General features: G+C 37.8%; 1 protein-coding gene across 1 annotated transcript in view; it reads right to left on the bottom strand.

Annotated features, from left to right (window-relative positions):
* Ubr1 (ubiquitin protein ligase E3 component n-recognin 1) overlaps positions 1-202 on the bottom strand; it is a 178747-nt gene extending 178545 nt beyond the window's left edge. Inside the window, 1 exon segment of the mRNA XM_047538461.1 lies at positions 18-202. Coding sequence (XP_047394417.1) covers positions 18-98 — 81 coding nt within the window. The 5' untranslated portion in view covers positions 99-202.
* Positions 203-18999: the final 18797 nt, after the last annotated feature.

Here is an 18999-nt window from a genome sequence, read left to right as displayed (position 1 = left end):
TGCCCACAGGGACTTACAGATGCCACTCGCTGAGGGGTCTGGGGCAACTCGGTGCTGACTTCCATCCTCTCCGCACCCTCGGCCTCTTCGTCCGCCATCTTAAGGGAAACTAACGCCCGCAGTTCTCGACCCCCGGCCGGAGGCAAGCGGAAACCTGTGGCCGGTCGGAGTGACGAGGAGCGACACTTTTACGACGGCCCCTGAAGTCGGGTTTGACGCAGAATAGAGGAGCGGCTTCCGGTCCGCTTCCCGGAAGCAGGCGTCACCAACTGAAGGAACTGACGGGGGCTTTTCCCCTTAATTTAGTCGTAGTGCCGGTGACTGAGTGTGTATCTGTCTTTGGTGCTAGGATTTCTTGTGTCTACTAGAAAGAAAACAAATTCAGCGTCCATTTTGAAAGGAGAAAGCTGTCTGAGACCCTGTCCTGGCTGGCCGGGTTGTTGACCTGGGGGTGTTTTGTCTCCTGACATACCTGCAGTGCTTCTCCAGAGGATACAGAATGAAAGAAAGCACTCACAGCTCTTCCACCTGTAGCCTCGGGCACTTGTACGTGTGTACAATGAGTCCCAGCTTTTCGGTGGGGAGGTGAAATAATAAAAAATTGGCAACAGTCTTCTGCAGAGGGAAGATAAACTAAACTATGTTACCTGCGTTATGGAATACCACGCAGCTCTTGAAAAGAACAAGGTCGAGAGAGAGGGCGAATCCAAAGCATGCTGATGATAGGTCTCTGCCGCTCTGATGCGGAATGTAGGAACTGTTGGCATTATTGGAGATAAGTTTATGTGATTCTAGAGGAGCTTGAGTAAGAGTCTAATAGGAGTATGCGACGACTCTTTAATTCAAAGAATTCCTTTCTGAAAGTTACTTTGCCGCGATGAGGGAATTAAAAGGGAAATAAGATTCCAGCCTAAAAAATTCGTATCAGGAATTATTCTTGGAGGTACTGGGAAAAGTTGTGAATCTTGGAAGATAATTATTCTAAATATGGAGGGAAGAACTAAAATTGAAAGTTGTTTTCATAGAACAATTGTAAGATTTATTTGATCAAAAGTTTGAAGATTTATATAAGAACTTTACTTTTCAAGATTATTGAAAGGAAAGGGGGAGTCAAAATTCTCAAAAGAATATCTTTGGACTATTTGTACATTCTAATTTTAAGTGGTCTGTCTTAAGTTATTTCCAAATGTTAAAAAAAAGGTAGATTTATGTGAAAAGATCAAGATAAGTGAGAAAAAACAAATTGCCACAAACTATGCATTTACACATATGTGCATGTAAATATGAAGGAAGAAGTTTTAAAAGGGAGGAAGTAAACTAATAAAAATCTGAAGGCCAAGACAACACAAGGATTGTAGAAGAAAAGTGGTCAGCGTTGCTTTAGCTTCATCTGTGTTGTTTTAAATGGTTTATAAAATGAACAATTTAAAAATATTTTCACCAAGGGGATCTGTTCAAGGTCACATTTTCTCTACATACTTAAACTAAAATGATACATCAAAATAGATTAATATACAAGCAGGTAAGTTAACCCATCTACTATTAAGCCAGACATTTAAAAAATTTGCAAGTATGTAAAAGATTGCCACACTTTCAGATAATTTTGTTTTGGAATTAAGTTAATTATCATTTAAAATGCTGCCTATGTTAACATATATTGGACTTATTATTTTTAAAGAATTGTTACATACTTAAATTTTTGATTGAATTTCTAATATAGCAAACATTGACAGATATAGCCACATATACATGAGATCTCTGAGTATAAAGTGATCCTCAGACCATAAAATTTGGGAACCACGTTGCAGAGTCATTCTTTTTGGTCAGAAAAGATATTCAAAATATAGTGTTGTGTAGAAAAGTTAATATGTGATTTTTGTAAGACAAAAAAATGCATCTATTTTTATATTAAATGTGTTTAATGAAGAATTCTAATCACCAAAATATTACTTTTGGTTATTCCCGGATTGCAGAAATGTGGAAATTTTGTTTTCTACTTTCTACTTTAACTGTACTTTCTAGTTTTTCTTACAACATGCATTACTTTGTGTGAAAGTATTTTTTTAAAGATCTGTCCATTTTTCAAGGGATACTCAATCTATCCAGTTCAAAAAAGCATTTCCTTGCTCTCCTAGCCAGATGTGATGGCATCTTTCCTCCTCTTGGAGGAATTAATAGCTATGTACTTAAGCCTCTGAAATAAACTTTCTGGATTTGAATGTCTATTTTTACTACTTATTGGTTTTGTGAAACTTAGGAGAATTAACCTGAGATTTGGTTTCCTTATCTATAAAACAGATGTAATGAGATTATTTTCCTCATGTGATGATTGTAAAGATCAATGAGACACACCACCTAAAGTCTTCAATACCTGCCTTCAATGCAGTACAGAGTCTGCTTTGCTAGAGTTCACTACCAGCTATATGGACTTTTTATTTGTTCTGCATCCAAAGGCACTTCCAAATGGGAGATAGGGTAGTAGGGTCTTTCCATTGTGGAAATCTTGTTGGGAGAAGGTGTTCCCAGCCATGTGGCTAGAATTCATTCCTGCTTGGTACACTCAGGTAGCAATATTCTTTCATTATTGTGTGTGTGTGTGTGTGTGTGTGTGTGTGTGTGTGCGCGCGCGCGCGCGCGCGCGCGCGTTGCTAGGGATCAAATTCAGGTCTTTGTACATACCAGGCAAGTGCTTTACCACTGAGCTACTCCCCTAGCCCTGCATTTTTCTTTCAGATTATTGCTAAAAGATAGGTCGTGCCTCCTGCTCTTTGGTACTCTGGCTCTTCCTCAGATTTCTGCTTGCTTTCCAAACCTATCCCCAGGCTCCTACAGAATCTCTGAGTCACTTAAGTCCCTTCGGTAGATATATTTTTTGCTTAAGATAGCTAGAGGTGTTTTTTTTTTTTTTTTTTTTTTAAATCATAGGTTGAGTATCCCTTAGTCAACTTAAATGCTTAGAACCAGAAATTGTTTTAGATTTTGGTTTTTCAGATCTTGGAATATTTGCATATATACACTAAGATAGAACACAAGTCTATATACAAAATCAAGCTGTTTCATATATGCTCTATACACACAGCCTGAATAATTTCGTGCGTAAAACAAAGTTTTATGGTATGGAATTTTCCACTTGGGATGTTATGTTAGTACTCAAAACATTTCAGCTTTGGAAGCATTCCCAATTTTGGATTTTCTGATCAGGAATGAACATTCTGTATTTAAAATTTAGTTTCCTAATTGATACATTAACTATTAAAATTGTTATTTATAACATACAACACTGCTTTATGTTACACTTTTTCATGGCCTGTATCCCTAATTTGTTAGCTCCTGGAGCACAGGAACTAAGACCTATCCATAGAAATTCAGTTTCTTTTGCGGGGGAGGGTGTACTGGGGATTGTAATCAGGGGCACTCAACCACTGAGCCACATCCCCAGCCCTATTTTGTATTTTATTTAGAGACAGGGTCTCATGGAGTTGCTTAGCACCTCGCTTTTGCTGAGATTGACTTTGATCTTGTGATCCTCCTGCCTCAGCCTCCCGGGCCACTGTGCCTGGCTAGAAATTCAGTCTCTATGCTAACAACTTTAGATACATTTTTAAAATTTATCCTTTAATTTTTTATAGACTTCATTTTGATTCATTGTACACAATTGGAGTACATCATTTCGTTTCTATGTTTGTACACAATGTAGATTCATACCATTCGTGTAATCATACATGTACATAGGGTAATGATGTCTGTCTCATTCCACCATTTTTCATACCCCACTCCCTCTCATTTCCTTCTACATAATCTAAAGTTCCCCCATTCTTCTCTCACTCCCCATCCCCCACCCCCATTATATATCATTCTCTACTTATCAGGGAAAACATTCAGCCTTTGGTTTTTTGAGCTTGGCTTATTTCACTTAGCATGATATTTTTCCAATTCCATCCATTTATTTGCAAATGCCATAAAATTATTCTTCTTTATGACTGAATAGTATTCCATTGTGTATATATACCAGAGTTTCTTTATCCATTTTAAAGTGTAACTCTCAAAACAATCCTTGTGATGGGAGTGCGGCAATCCTGTGTTATAGCTCCTGTTATTAGCATTGTACTGACAAGGAATTCATGGCCTAAAACAGTGAAGTTGCTTGTCCAATTGCTAAGTGACAAAAATCTAGATTCAAAATATATATCTATCTGACTTTAATTTATTGGTAACTTATTGCTCTTTTCTGTCTAGATCAGGGCAGGATTTTGGATTAGTTTAGAGCAGGATTATGGATTTTTTAAAATTTTTTATCAGTACTGCCCCATTTAAAAAATTAATTAATTTATTTATTTTTATTTTGTTGGAGGAGCACCAGGGATTGAACCCAGAGGCACTTAGCCACTGAGCCAATGCCCAGCCCTTTTTATGTTTTATTTTGAGGCAGGGTCTCACTAAGTTGTTTAGGGCCTTATTAAATTGCTGAGGCTGGCTTTGAACTTGTGATCCTCCTGCCTCAGCCTCCCAAGCTGCTGGGATTACAGGTGTGCACCATAGTGCGTGGCTATATATGTTAGCCATGTTTAGAACTCTTTTACTTAGAATCTTCATTTTTTAAATTGTTCCCATGGTTTTCAACTCTGGCTGCATATTAGAATTGCCTAGGACCTTTTAATTTTTCATATTGAGGTAGGTGAATATAGCTCCGTGGTAGAGCACATGCTTAGCACGTGTGAGGTTCTGGGTTCAACTGCTTACCCCACCTTAAACAAATCCTTGATATTATTCACCCATATAAGAGAAGAGCAGCCTTCCCAATTGGTCTCTCTCTTTCTGTTCTCTTCCTCAAATTCATCCTCTGTTTTGCCAGAATTACTCTTAAATGTAAATCTGTTCATGTGACTCTCTTACCTACATGCACTGGGGGAGTGCCTGTGGCTAAAATTTAACCTCTGAGCATGGCATTCAAAGCCCTTTTCAATCTGACCTGAAGTGATTTTTGCCAGTGCAACCCTCTTTATTATCCCTGACATTAAACTTCATCCACATTATATTTCCCAACACAAACACACCATAGAGTCTTGCACCTCTGTGTACATAGATCAGTCCCTTGGCCTAGAATGTCTTGTCTGTGTATTATACTGTACACTTTTACAAAATATGTATTAGCATGTTAACAACATTTCCATATCTTTAATATTTTTTTTCAAAATTATTTTAAGATTTCTGCATGGTATTGCCTTGTGTGTGTGTGTGCCATTTTAAAAACTCCTACTGTGGAACATTGACTTTAGTTTGTTTCTAATTTTCTTATTTATTTTTTATTTGTGGTGCAAGGGCTCAAACTCAGGGTCTGACACATACTGAGCAAGAGTGTAGTGTTGAGTTATATCCGCAGTCCTAAATATTAAATATTTTGCTGTCATGAATGTACTTATTGATGAGTCTCTTTACTTATCCATATTTTTCTTTAGGGTAAGTAAAAGTAACAGGTCAAAAAATGTACATTTTGATATTTTTCCTTTTTTTTTTTTTTTTTTTTTTGCAGTGCTGGGCATAGAATCCAGGTCCTCACACATGCTAGTCCAGTGCTTTACTAGTGCTATATCCCCAGCCCTATTTTCTATTTTAATAGATAAAATAAATGATATGTGTGTTATTTTTTATTAAATTGCTCATAAGAATGTTGTACAAAATATTTTATAAATAATGATTGCATGTAACAAGAATAATAATAAAATGAATACCAGCATATCTACCACTAGCTTAAGAAATAAACCAACTTTTTTTTTCTTTTCTTTTCTTTTTTTATTATTGTAAACAAATGGGATACATGTTGTTTCTCTGTTTGTACATGACGTAAAGGCATACCATTTGTGTAATCATAAATTTACATAGGGTAATGTTGTTTCATTCATTCTGTTATTTTTTCCCCTTCCCCCCACCCCTCCCACCCCTCTTTTCCCTCTATACAGTCCTTCCTTCCTCCATTCTTGCCCCCCTCCCTAACCCTAACTCTAACCCTAACACTAACGCCTCCTACCCCCCATTATGTGTCATCACCCACGTATTAGCGATATCATTCGTCCATTGGTTTTTTGAGATTGGCTTATCTCACTTAGCATGATATTCTCCAGTTTCATCCATTTGCCTCCAAATGCCATAATTTTATCATTCTTTATGGCTGAGTAATATTCCATTGTATATATATACCACATTTTCTTTATCCATTCATCAATTGAAGGACATCTAGGTTGGTTCCACAATCTGGCTATTGTGAACTGAGCAGCTATGAACATTGATGTGGCTGTATCTCTGTAATATGCTGATTTTAACACCTTTGGGTATAGGGCAAGGAGTGGGATAGCTGGGTCAAATGGTGGTTCCATTCCAAGTTTTCTAAGGAGTCTCCACACTGCTTTCCAGAGTGGCTGCACTAATTTGCCGCCCCACCAGCAATGTAAGAGTGTACCTTTCTCCCCACATCCTCGCCAACACCTGTTGTTGCTTGTATTCTTGATAATCAACATTCTAATTGGGGTGAGATGGAATCTTAGGGTGGTTTTGATTTGCATTTCTCTTATTACTAGAGATGTTGAACATTTTTCCATATGTTTGTTGATTGCTTGTAGATCTTCTTCTGTGAAGTGTCTGTTCATTTCCTTAGCCCATTTGTCAATTGGATTATTTGCATTCTTGGTGTAGAGTTTTTTGAGTTCTTTATAGATTCTGGAGATTACTGCTCTATCTGAAGTATGATTGGCAAAGATTTTCTCCAACTCTGTAGGCTCTTTCTTCACATTGCTGATAGTTTCCTTTGCTGAGAGAAAGCTTTTTAGTTTGAATCTATCCCAGTTATTGATTTTTGCTTTTATTTCTTGTGCTATGGGAGTTCTGTTGAGGAAGTCTGGTCCTAAGCCGACATGTTGAAGCTCTGGACCTACTTTTTCTTCTATAAGATGCAAGGTCTCTGGTCTGATTCCGAGATCCTTAATCCATTTTGAGTTTAGTTTCGTGCATGGTGAGAGATATGGGTTTAGTTTCATTCTGTTGCATGTGGATTTCCAATTCTCCCAGCACCATTTGTTGAAGAGGCTTTCTTTTCTCCATTGCATATTTTTGGCCCCTTTGTCTAGTATGAGAAAATTGTATTTATTTGGGTTTGTGTCCGTGTCCTCTATTCTGTACCATTGATCCACCTTTCTATTTTGGTACCAATACCATGCCGTTTTTGTTACTATTGCTTTGTAGTAGAGTTGAAGATCTGGTATTGCGATACCCCCTGCTTCACTCTTTCTGCCAAGGATTGCTTTAGCTATTCTGGGTTTTTTATTATTCCAGGTGAATTTCATAATTGCTTGCTCTATTTCTGTAAGGTACATCATTGGGATTTTAATTGGAATTGCATTGAATCTGTATAGCACTTTTGGTAGTATGGCCATTTTGACAATATTAATTCTTCCTATCCAAGAACATGGGAGATCTTTCCATCTTCTAAGGTTTTCTTTAATTTCTTTCTTTAGTGTTCTGTAGTTCTCATTGTAGAGGTCTTTCACCTCTTTTGTGAGATTGATTCCCAAGTATTTTATTTTTTTCGAAGCTATTGTGAATGGGGTAGTTTTCCTGATTTCTCTTTCTGAAGATTCATCGCTTATGTATAAAAATGCCTTAGATTTATGTGCATTGATCTTATATCCCGCTACTTTACTGAATTCACTTATGAGATCTAAAAGTTTTCTGGTGGAATTTCCTGGTTCTTCTAAGTATACAATCATATCATCAGCAAATAGAGATAGTTTGAGTTCTTCTTTTCCTATTCGTATCCCTTTCATTTCTTTGGTCTGTCTAATTGCTCTGGCTAGAGTTTCAAGGACGATATTGAATAGAAGTGGTGAAAGAGGGCATCCCTGCCTCGTTCCAGTTTTTAGAGGGAATGCTTTCAGTTTTTCACCATTTAGAATGATATTAGCCATGGGCTTAGCGTAGATGGCCTTTATAATGTTAAGGAATGTTCCCACTATCCCTATTTTTTCTAGTGTTTTGAGCATGAAGGGGTGCTCTATTTTATCAAATGCTTTTTCTGCATCTATCGAAATAATCATGTGATTCTTAACTTTAAGTCTATTGATATGGTGAATGACATTTATTGATTTCCTGATGTTGAACCAACCTTGCATCCCTGGGATGAAACCCAGTTGATCATGGTGCATTATCTTTTTAATATGTTTTTGTATGCGATTTGCTAAAATTTTGTTGAGAATTTTTGCGCCGATGTTCATTAAGGATATTGGTCTGAAATTTTCTTTCCTCTATGTGTCTCTGTCTGGTTTAGGTATCAGGGTAATATTGGCTTCATAGAATGAGTTTGGGAGGGTTCCCTCCTCTTCTATTTTATGGAATACTTTGAAAAGTATTGGAATGAGCTCTTCTTTAAAGGTTTTGTAGAACTCGGCTGAGAACCCATCTGGTCCTGGACTTTTCTTTGTTGGTAGGCTTTTGATGACTTCTTCAATTTCATTACTTGAAATTGGTCTATTTAAATTGTGTATGTCCTCCTCGTTCAGTTTAGGCAATTCATATGTCTCTAGAAACCTGTTGATGTCTTCAAAATTTTCTATTTTGTTGGAGTATAGATTTTCAAAATAGCTTCTAATTATGTTTTGTATTTCAGTCGTGTCTGTTGTGATATTTCCTTGTTCATTCCGAATTTTAGTGATTTGGGTTTTCTCTCGTCTTCTCTTTGTTAGTGTGGCTAAAGTTTTATCAATTTTGTTTATTTTTTCAAAGAACCAACTAATTATTTTGTCAATTTTTTGTATTGTTTCTTTTGTTTCAATTTCGTTGATTTCAGCTCTGAGTTTAACTATTTCCTGTCTTCTACTACTTTTGGTGTTGGTCTGTTCTTCTTTTTCTAGGGCTTTGAGCTGTAGTGTTAGGTCGTTTATTTGTTGAGTTTTACTTCTTTTATTAAATGCGCTCCATGAAATAAATCTTCCTCTAAGTACTGCTTTCATAGTGTCCCAGAGATTTTGATATGATGTTTCTTTGTTCTCGTTTACCTCTAAGAATTTTTTAATTTCCTTCCTAATATATTCTGTTATCCATTCATCATATAATAGCATATTGTTTAATCTCCAGGTGTTGGAGTAGTTTCTGTTTTTTACTCTTTCATTTATTTCTAACTCCAATCCATTATGGTCTGATAGAATACAAGGTAGTGTCTCTATCTTCTTGTATTTGCTGACTTTAGCTTTGTGGCATAATATATGGTCTATTTTAGAGAAGGATCCATGTGCTGCTGAGAAGAAAGTGTATTCACTCTTGGTTGGATGGTATATTCTATAAATGTCTGTTAAGTCTAAATTATTGATTGTGTTATTGAGATCTATGGTTTCTTTGTTCAATTTTTGTTTGGAAGATCTGTCCATTGGTGAGAGAGGCGTGTTAAAATCACCTAGTATTATTGTGTTATGGTCTATTTGGTTTCTAAAATTGAGAAGGATTTGTTTAACATACATGGATGAGCCACTGTTTGGGGCATAGATGTTTATGATTGTTATATCTTGCTGATTTATGCTTCCCTTAAGCAGTATGAAATGTCCTTCCTTATCCCTTCTGACTGACATTGGCTTGAAGTCCACATTATCTGAAATGAGGATGGATACTCCAGCTTTTTTGCTGAGTCCATGTGCATGGTATGTTTTTCCCCATCCTTTCACCTTTAGTCTATGGGTATCTCTTTCTATGAGGTGAGTCTCTTGCAGGCAACATATTGTTGGATCTTTCTTTTTAATCCAATCTGCCAGTCTATATCTTTTGATTGATGAATTCAGGCCATTAACATTCAGGGTTATTATTGAGATATGATTTGTATTCCCGGTCATTTGGTTCATATTTAAAATTTTATTTATTTATTTATTTATTTTTGACACATCTTGGTTCCTCCTTTATTTGACAGTTCCTTTAGGGTAATTCCTCCCTTTGCTGATATGCTTCTTTGTTTTTTATCTCTTCCTCATGAAATATTTGGCTGAGAATGTTCTGTAATGCTGGCTTTCTTTTTGTAAATTCTTTTAGCTTTTGTTTGTCATGGAATGATTTTATTTCATCGTCAAATTTGAAGGTAAGTTTTGCTGGGTATAAGATTCTTGGTTGGCATCCATTTTCTTTCAGGGTTTGAAAAATGTTGTTCCAGGCCCTTCTAGCTTTTAGGGTCTGGATTGAAAAATCTGCTGATATCCGAATTGGTTTACCCCTGAATGTAATTTGGTTCTTTTCTCTCACAGCCTTTAAAATTCTGTCTTTATTTTGTATGTTAGGTATTTTCATAGTAATGTGTCTTGGTGTGGGTCTGTTGTAATTTTGTGTATTTGGAATCCTATAAGCCTCTTGGACTTGATTTTCCATTTCATTCTTCAGATTTGGGAAATTTTCTGATATTATTTCATTGAATAGATTATTCATTCCTTTGGTTTGTTTCTCTAAGCCTTCCTCAATCCCAATAATTCTTAAATTTGGCCTTTTCATGATATCCCATAGGTCTTGGAGAGTCTGTTCATGATTTCTTACCATCTTCTCTGTTTGTTCAACTTTGTTTTCGAGGTTAAATATTTCGTCTTCAATATCTGAAGTTCTGTCTTCCAGGTGTTCTATCCTATTGGTTATGTTTTCTATGGAGTTCTTAATTTGGTTTATTGTTTCCTTCATTTCAAGGATTTCTGTTTGGTTTTTTTTCAATATCTCTAACTCTTTATTGAAATGATCTTTTGCTTCCTGTATTTGCTCTTTTAACTGTCGATTGGTGCTATCATTCAATGCCTGCATTGGCTCTTTCATCTCATCATTCAATGCCTGCATTTGCTCTTTCATCTCATCATTCAATGCCTGCATTTGCTCTTTCATCTCCTTGTTTGCTTCCCTAATCATTTTAATTATGTACATTCTGAACTCCCTTTCTGTCATTTCTTCTGCCATGCTGTCGTTGGATTTTATTGATGTAACATCTAGATTTGTTTGGGGCATTTTCTTCCCTTGTTTTCTCATATTGTTCAGGAATCAGTGGGTCATTAAGATATTGCAGATTTCCTCTATTGACTTATAATGTCCCTGAAGATTGCTAGTATATCCCCTCTTATCCTTCAGTAGCCTGAAGTCTTGGAGGAAGTTGATAATGCGGAGCTCCACGAAGAAGCTGCCTCTCTAGGGGTGGTGACCCTCAGGTGGCGTATATTCCCTGCTAGTGGGCAGAGGTGCCTCCACTTGTTGAACAATGGTCATCCAACGGGGAACTAGGCTGCGGGCTGAGGCAAGTCCTGTTTGTGCCTGTGTCTCTGGTTTTACTGTCCCTGTGGGAAAACCTCCCCCGGCAGGGAAGACTCACTCGATGGGGACATCTTGCTGATCAGTTCCCCTCCTTGAGGTTCCCCTCAATCTACAACTACCACCTGGGCTGGGCTATCTTCCTCTGCAACGTTCCCAGGGGCCCGGACCTACCTCCTGGGCCTGGGAGCCTCACCCTTCACAGGCGAGTCTCCTTAGGCTGCCTCTCCCAGAGAATCTGCCCGCAGTCCTGGAAACTTCGCTCCGCCCCTAGGCGTGTCTCTGTGCGGCTCTTCCAGCAAGAAGCCACCTAGCTCCTGGGACCCTGCTCTGCACCTAATCGCCTGGCTATGCGGCCCCTCCTCTGAGCCGCCACCTGGAGCCCCGTACAATAGCTCCGATACCCAGAGACCCGCCACACACCTCCTCCTCCGGACAGTGGCCGGGTTTCTGACGCAGTCACTAGGAGCCCAAGCAACTCACTTTGCGTCTCCTCCTCCCGCCAACCGCCTGTAGCCCTAGGCAGTCACTCCAAGTCCAAGTGACCCGCCCTGTTCCTCCTTCTCCTCCTCGGTGTAGCCCCCTGGGTGTTCAGGAATGGTGGCTCCGAGACCAAGTGACTCACCACGCTCCTCCTCCAGGCAGGCCACCGGTGTTCAGGAGCGGTCACTTTTAGTCCAATCAACTCACCACTCGCCTCCTCCTCTGGCAACTGCCTGTGGCTCTGATGCAGTCACTCCTAGACCAAGTGACCCGCCGCGCTCCTCCTCCAGGCAGGCCACCGGTGTTCAGGAGCGCTCGCTCTGAGTTCAAAGAGCTCGCCACGCAGCTCCTCCTCTGGCAACCGCCTGTGGCTCTGATGCAGTCACTCCTAGACCAAGCGACCCGCCGGACTTCTCCTCTTCCTCCAGGCAACCCCCTGGTGTTCGGAAGCGGTCGTTCTGAGTCCAAACAGCTCGCCATGCATCTCCTCCTCTGGCAACCGCCTGTGGCTCTGATGCAGTCACTCCTAGACTAAGCGACCCACCACGTTCTTCCTCTTCCTCCGGGCAGCCCCCCCGGTGTTCAGAAGCGGTCGTTCTGAGTCCAAACAGCTCGCCACGCAGCTCCTCCTCTGGCAACCGCCTGTGGCTCTGATGCAGTCACTCCTAGACCAAGCGACCCGCCGCGCTCCTCCTCTTCCTCCAGGCAACCCCCCGGTGTTCAGAAGTGGTTGTTCTGGGTCTAAGCAGCTCGCCACACAGGTCCTCCTCAGGCAGCCGCCCGGAGCCCCAGTGGTTGCTCCGAGTCCAAGCGCTGTGCTGAGCCGCCTCCTCTACGATGATCCCCACTGTCTGTGTTTACCGCTCCAGTGGGATAAACCAACTTTTAAACACTAAGAAAAAAAAAAATTGACCAAAAGATTTTTCTGGTAGTTTTTAGTTTTAATTGCTGAGTTTAGTGCTTTTTCTAATTTTTAGTAAGGGCATTAGTCCTCTTTTTTATTTCTTTAAAGTTTTATTTTTATAGACTGTATTTTAATTCATTGTACACAAATGGGGTACAACTTTTCATTTCTATGGTTGTATACAATGTAGATTCACACCATTCCTATAATCATACATATATATGTACATTAATACTATCTGTCTCATTCTATTATCTTTCCTTCCCTCATCCCCTCCCGCCCCATTTTCCTCTATACCATCCAAAGTTCCTTCGTTCTTCTCCCCACCCACACCGACCACCCCAACCTTTTTATGTATCAGCATCCACTTATCAGAGAAAACATTCGACCTTTGGTTTTTTGGGCTTGGCCTATTTCACTTAGCAAGATATTCTCCAACTCCATCCATTTACCAGCAAATGCCATAATTTTATTCTTCTTTATGGCTGAGTAATATTCCATTGTGCATATATACCACAGTTTCTTTATCCATTCATCAATTGAAGGGCATTTTGGTTGGTTCCACAGTCTAGATGTTGTGACTTGAGCTATGAATATTGATGTGACTGAATCACTGTAGTATGCTGATTTTAAGTCCTTTGGGTATAAACCAAGGATTGGGATAGCTGGGTCAAATGGTGGGTCCATTCCAAGTTTTCTAAGGAATCTCCACACTGCTTTCCAAAGTGGCTGCACTAATTTGCAGCCCCACCAGCAATGTATGAGTGTGCCTTTTCCCCCATATCCATGCCAATACTTATTATTGCTTGTGTTCTTGATAACAGCCATTCTAATTGGAGTTAGATGAAATCTTAGGGTGGTTTTAATTTGCATTTCTCTAATTACTAGAGATGATGAGCACTTTTTCATATATTTGTTGATCACCTGTATATCTCCTTCTGTGAAGTGTCTGCCCAATTCCTTAACCCATTTATTTACTGGGTTCTTTGTATTTTTGGTGTGAAGTTTTTTAACTTCTTTATAAATTTTGGAGATTAGTGCTCTGTCTGAAGTGTGTGTGGAAAAGACTTTCTCCCACTCTGTAGTCTCTCTTCACATTATTGATTGTTTTCTTTGCTGAGAGTTTGAATCTATCCCATTTATTGATTCTTGCTTTTATTTCTTGCACTATGGGGGTCTTGTTAATGAAGTCTGGTCCTAAGCTGATGTGATGGAGATTCGGGCTTACTCTTTCTTCTATTTGGTGAATGGTCTCAGGACTAATTCCTACATCCTTGATCCATTTTGAGTTAGTTTTATACAGGATGGGAGATAGGGGTTTAATTTCATTTTACTGCATGTGGATTTCCAGTTTTCCCAGCACCATTTGTTGAAGAGGCTATCTTTTCTCCATTGTATGTTTTTGGCACCTTTGTCTAGCAGGAAATAACTGTACTTATGTGGGTATGTCTCTGTGTCTTCTATCCTGTATCATTGGTCTACCTGTCTATTTTGGTGCCAATATCATGCCATTTTTGTTACTGTTGCTCTATAGTAGAGTTTAAGTTCTGTTATTGTGATACCTTATGCACCACTCTTCCTGTCCAGGATTGCTTTGACTATTCTGGGTCTTTTGTTCTTCCAGATGAATTTCATGATTGCTTTCTCTATTTCTATGAGAAATGTCATTGGGATTTTAATTGGAATTGTGTTACATCTGTATAGTGCCTTTGGAAGTATGGCCATTTTGATAACATTAATACTGCCTATCCAAAAACATGTGAGATCTTTCCATCTTCTAAGGTTTTCTCAATTTCTTTCTTTAATTTTCTGTAGTTTTCATTGTAGAGATCTTTCACCTCTTTCGTTAGATTGATTCCCAAGTATTTTATTTTATTTTTTAGGCTATTGTGAATGGAGTTGTTTTCCTCATTTCCCTTTCAGATAATTCATCACTTATGAATAAAAGTGCTTTAGATATGTGTGTTGATTTTATATCCTGCTATTTTTATAAATTCATTTATTAAGTCTAGATGTTTTCTGGTGGAGTTTTTTGGATCCTCTAAATGTAAAATCATATCATCAGCAAAAAGTGACAGCTTGAGTTCTTCTTTTCCTATTTGTAGCCCTTTAATTTCTTTGGTCTGTCTAATTGCTCTGGCTGTTATTTCGAGGACAATGTTGAATAGAAGTGGTGAAAGGGGGCATCCCTGTCTTGTTCCAGTTTTTAAAGGAAATGCTTTCAGTTTTTCTCCATTAGGAATGATGTTGGCCCTGGACTTAGCATAAATAGCCTTTACAATGTTGAGGTATGTTACTACTATCCCTAATTTTTCTAGTGTTTTGAGCAAGAAGTGGTGTTGTATTTTGTCAAATGCTTTCTCTACGTCTATTGAAATAATCATATGATTCTTAACCTTAAGTCTATTGACATAATGGATTACATTTATTAATTTACGTATGTTGAACCAACCTTGCATCCCTGGGATGAACCCCACTTGATCGTGGTGTACTATCTTCTTAATATGTTTTTGTATGTGATTTGACAGAATTCTGTTAAGGATTTTTGCGTCTATATTCATCAGAGATATCGGTCTAAAGTTTTCTTTCCTTGATGAATCTTTGTCTGATTTTGGTATCAGAGTGATACTAGCGTCATAGAATGAGTTTGGAAGGGTCCCTCCTTTTCTATTTCATGAAATACTTTGAGGAGCTCTTCTTTGAGCTCTTCTCAAAGTTCTTCTTTGAAGGTCTTGTAGAACTCAGCTGAAAATCTGGTCCCAGGCTTTTCTTGGTTGGTAGGCTTTTGATGGTGCTTCTTCTATTTCATTGCTTGAAATTGATCTGTTTAAATTGTGTACGTCCTCCTGGTTCAATATGGGAGATCATATGTATCTAGAAATTTGTCGATATCTTTGAGATTTTCTATTTTGTTGAAGTATAGATTTTCAAAGTAGCTTCTAATTATGTTGTGTATTTCAGTGGTATCTGTCATGATATTTCCTTTTTCAAAATGAATTTTAGTAATTTGAGTTTTCGCTCTTCTCTTTGTTGGTGTGGCTAAGGGTCTATCTATTTTGTTTACTTTTTCAAAGAACCAACTTTTTGTTTTCTCAACTTTTTGTTTTGTTTTTGTTGTTCTGAATTCAACTTTTTGTTTTTGAATTGTTTCTTTTGTTTCAATTTCATTGATTTCAGCTCTGATTTTAATTATTTCCTGTCTTCTAATACTTTTGATGTTGTTCTGTTCTTCTTTTTCTAGGGCTTTGAGATATAATGTTAGGTCATTTAGTTGTTGGCTGTTTATTCTTTTCTTGAATGCGCTCCATGCAATGAATTTTTCTCTTAGAACTGCTTTCATAGTGTCCCAGGATTTTGATATCTTATATAGTCATTCTCATTTACCTCTTAGAAATTTTTATCTCCTCCCTGATGTTTTCTGTTATCCATGCTTCATTCAATAGCATATTATTTAGTCTCTAGGTATTGGAGTAGTTTCTGTTTTTTATTTTGTCATTGGTTTCTAATTTCATTCCGTTGTGATTTGATAGAACACAAGGTAGTATCTCTGTTTTTTGGCATTTATTCAGGACTGTTTTGTGGCATAACATCTGGTCTATTTTAGAGAAGGATCCATGTGCTGTTGAGAAGAAAGTGTATTCGCTCATTGAATATTCTATATGTCTGTTAAGTCTAAGTTATTGATTGTGTTATTGAGTTCTATGGTTTCTTTGTTTAGTTTTTGTTTGAAAGATCTATCCAGTGGTGACAGCGGTGTGTTAAGGTCACCCAGAATTACTGTATTGCGGTCTATTTGATTCCTGAAATTGAGAGGGATTTGTTTGATGTACATGGATGTGCCGTTGTTTGGGGCATAAATATTTATGATCGTTATGTCTTCCTGATTTATGTATTCCTTAAGCAGTATGAAATGTCCTTCTTTATTCCTTCTGACTAACTTTGGCTTGAAGTTCACTTTATATGATAAAATAATGGAAACCCCTGCTTTTTTACTGAGTTTGTGCTCATGGTAGGTTTTTTCCCATCCTTTCACCTTTAGTCTGTGGATGTCCTTTTATATGAGATGAGTCTCTTGAAGGCAGCATATTGTTGGGTCTTTCTTTTTAATCAAATCTACCAGAATATGTCCTTTTTTTGCATTTTTAAATTTATTAATTTTGATTCATTGTACACAAATGGGGTACAACTGTTCTTTCTCTGATCGTACACGAAGTAGAGTCACACCATTTGTGTAATCATACATGTACATAGGGTCAGTCTGTCTTTTGACTGATGAGTTTAGGCCATTAACATTCAGGATTATTATTGAGATATGATTTGTATTCCCAGTCATTTGGACTTATTTTTGGTTATCAGCTTGATTTGGTTTCTCCTTTAATTGGATTTTTTCCTTTAAGGTAGTTCCTCCCTTTGCTGACCTACATTGTTTTTTATTTCCTAGCTCATAGAATATTTTGCTGAGAATGTTCTGTAATGCAGGCTTTCTATTTGTAAATTCTTTTAACTTTTGTTTATCATGGAAGGATTTTATTTCATCTTCAAATCTGAAGGTTAGTTTTTCTGGGTATCTTGTTTTGTTTTTAAGTCTTATGGATTCATGTCTTTGCAGGGGTGGCAGGATGGCATGTATATCTAAGGAATGAGAAAGCTTTATGATTGTTTCTCCATCTGTCCCACACCTTTAAAGAGGATGTGAAGGGTGAATTTGATGTTATCCAAACTTGCCTTGACTTACTCAGTCCATAGTGGTTACAGTCCATAGTGATTATATTGACATATTCTCTTTGACTGAACACAGCTTTCAATGGTTTACAATAGACTGAGGTACCTTTATGGTAGAGTGCTTGTGTAGCATTGACAGGGCCCTGAATTTGATTCCCAGCACCACAAAAAGCAAAAACAAATGACTTACAATAGCAAAAAGGTGGAATCAGTGCAGGTGTCCATCAAGAGATGAATGGATAAACATACATTGGATATACATACAAGGAACATGATTCAGCCTTAAAAAGGAAGATTCTGACACATGCTACATTATGAATGAACCTTGAGGATGTCCTATTGATTGAAATGAGCAACAGATAAAAGGACAAATATATGATTCCACAAATCAAATTTGATTCTGGATAGCCAAATTCACAGAACCAAAGTAGAATGGTGGTTGTCAGGGCCTGGGGAGATTGGGAAAGTAGAGAGTTAATGTTTAATGGGTATAGTGTTTCATATGGGATGATAAAAAAGTTGGGGAGATGGACAGTGGTGATGGTTCCATAATATGAATGTACTTAATGGCCCTGAATGGTGTACTTAAAAATGGTTAAGAAGATGAATTCACCACAATTTTAAAGTCAATTTTAAAATCTTTACACACACACACACACAAAAACTACATGTATTGATTACTTTAGCTCTTTATGGAAATGACTTTGCAAAACACGTTTTAATACTAAATTTTTGGATTTTTAATAATGTCAGTATATGAAATGGTGATTTGAAGACAATTTCTATATCTTCTGTATGAGTCAATTCAATAATACAGTGATAATATACACTGTATTATTAAAGATCCAAGTTGTAAATTCTTACTTGACTAGAGTTCTAGGTAAGTCTTCTCTCATGGTGAATTGCTGCCTTCTTTCTTTATGAGATAACAAATGATCTATTTACCTTTCTTCTTTGACGGTCAGGAACTGAGAGCCACCTTTTACTCTGAATTGTAGTGATTAGCTGGTCAAACCAGTATTTCCCTAGAGAATCATTAATCATCACTGAGTAAATAAATTCCTGTTCCTATGCACTTGATTACTATGGGGAAGATGGCTTGGTTGCAATTCAGTATCTGAAATTTAGACTATTTGCTTTAGTGACTTTAAAACTGTTTCTCTGTCCAGGATCCCTTAATGGCACATTTCTGTCTGGTATCACGCAGTATCTTGTATTCCATTTCTGTTAAATGATTTCCTGTATCTGTGAGGTTCCTCTAGGACCTTTCTAAATGAATTTTATGTATGTCTTATTGCCAGCACTTTAAATCCCAGCAATTATATCTTCAAATTTGCCTTTAAAATAACGCTGGTCCCATTTCTTTGTTTTTGATTTTTTAGTTTAGTTTTTTTCTTTTTTTTTTTTTAATAGTGTCTTGCTGTGTTGCCCAGGCTGGCCTTGAACTACCAAACACAAGCAATCCTTGTGTCTCAACCTCCTAAGTAGCTAGAACTACAGGTATGTGCCATGGTGCCAGGCTCTAGGATCTCTTTTATTTCCTGTAGAAATAAAACTGTGCAATCAGTTGTTAAGTTTTGTAATTTCTA

The sequence above is a fragment of the Sciurus carolinensis genome, chromosome 2, assembly GCF_902686445.1.
Source record: "Sciurus carolinensis chromosome 2, mSciCar1.2, whole genome shotgun sequence".
NCBI lineage: Eukaryota > Metazoa > Chordata > Mammalia > Rodentia > Sciuridae > Sciurus > Sciurus carolinensis.
Note: the sequence above shows the minus strand (reverse complement) of the source record. Positions and strands in the feature narration are given on the sequence as shown.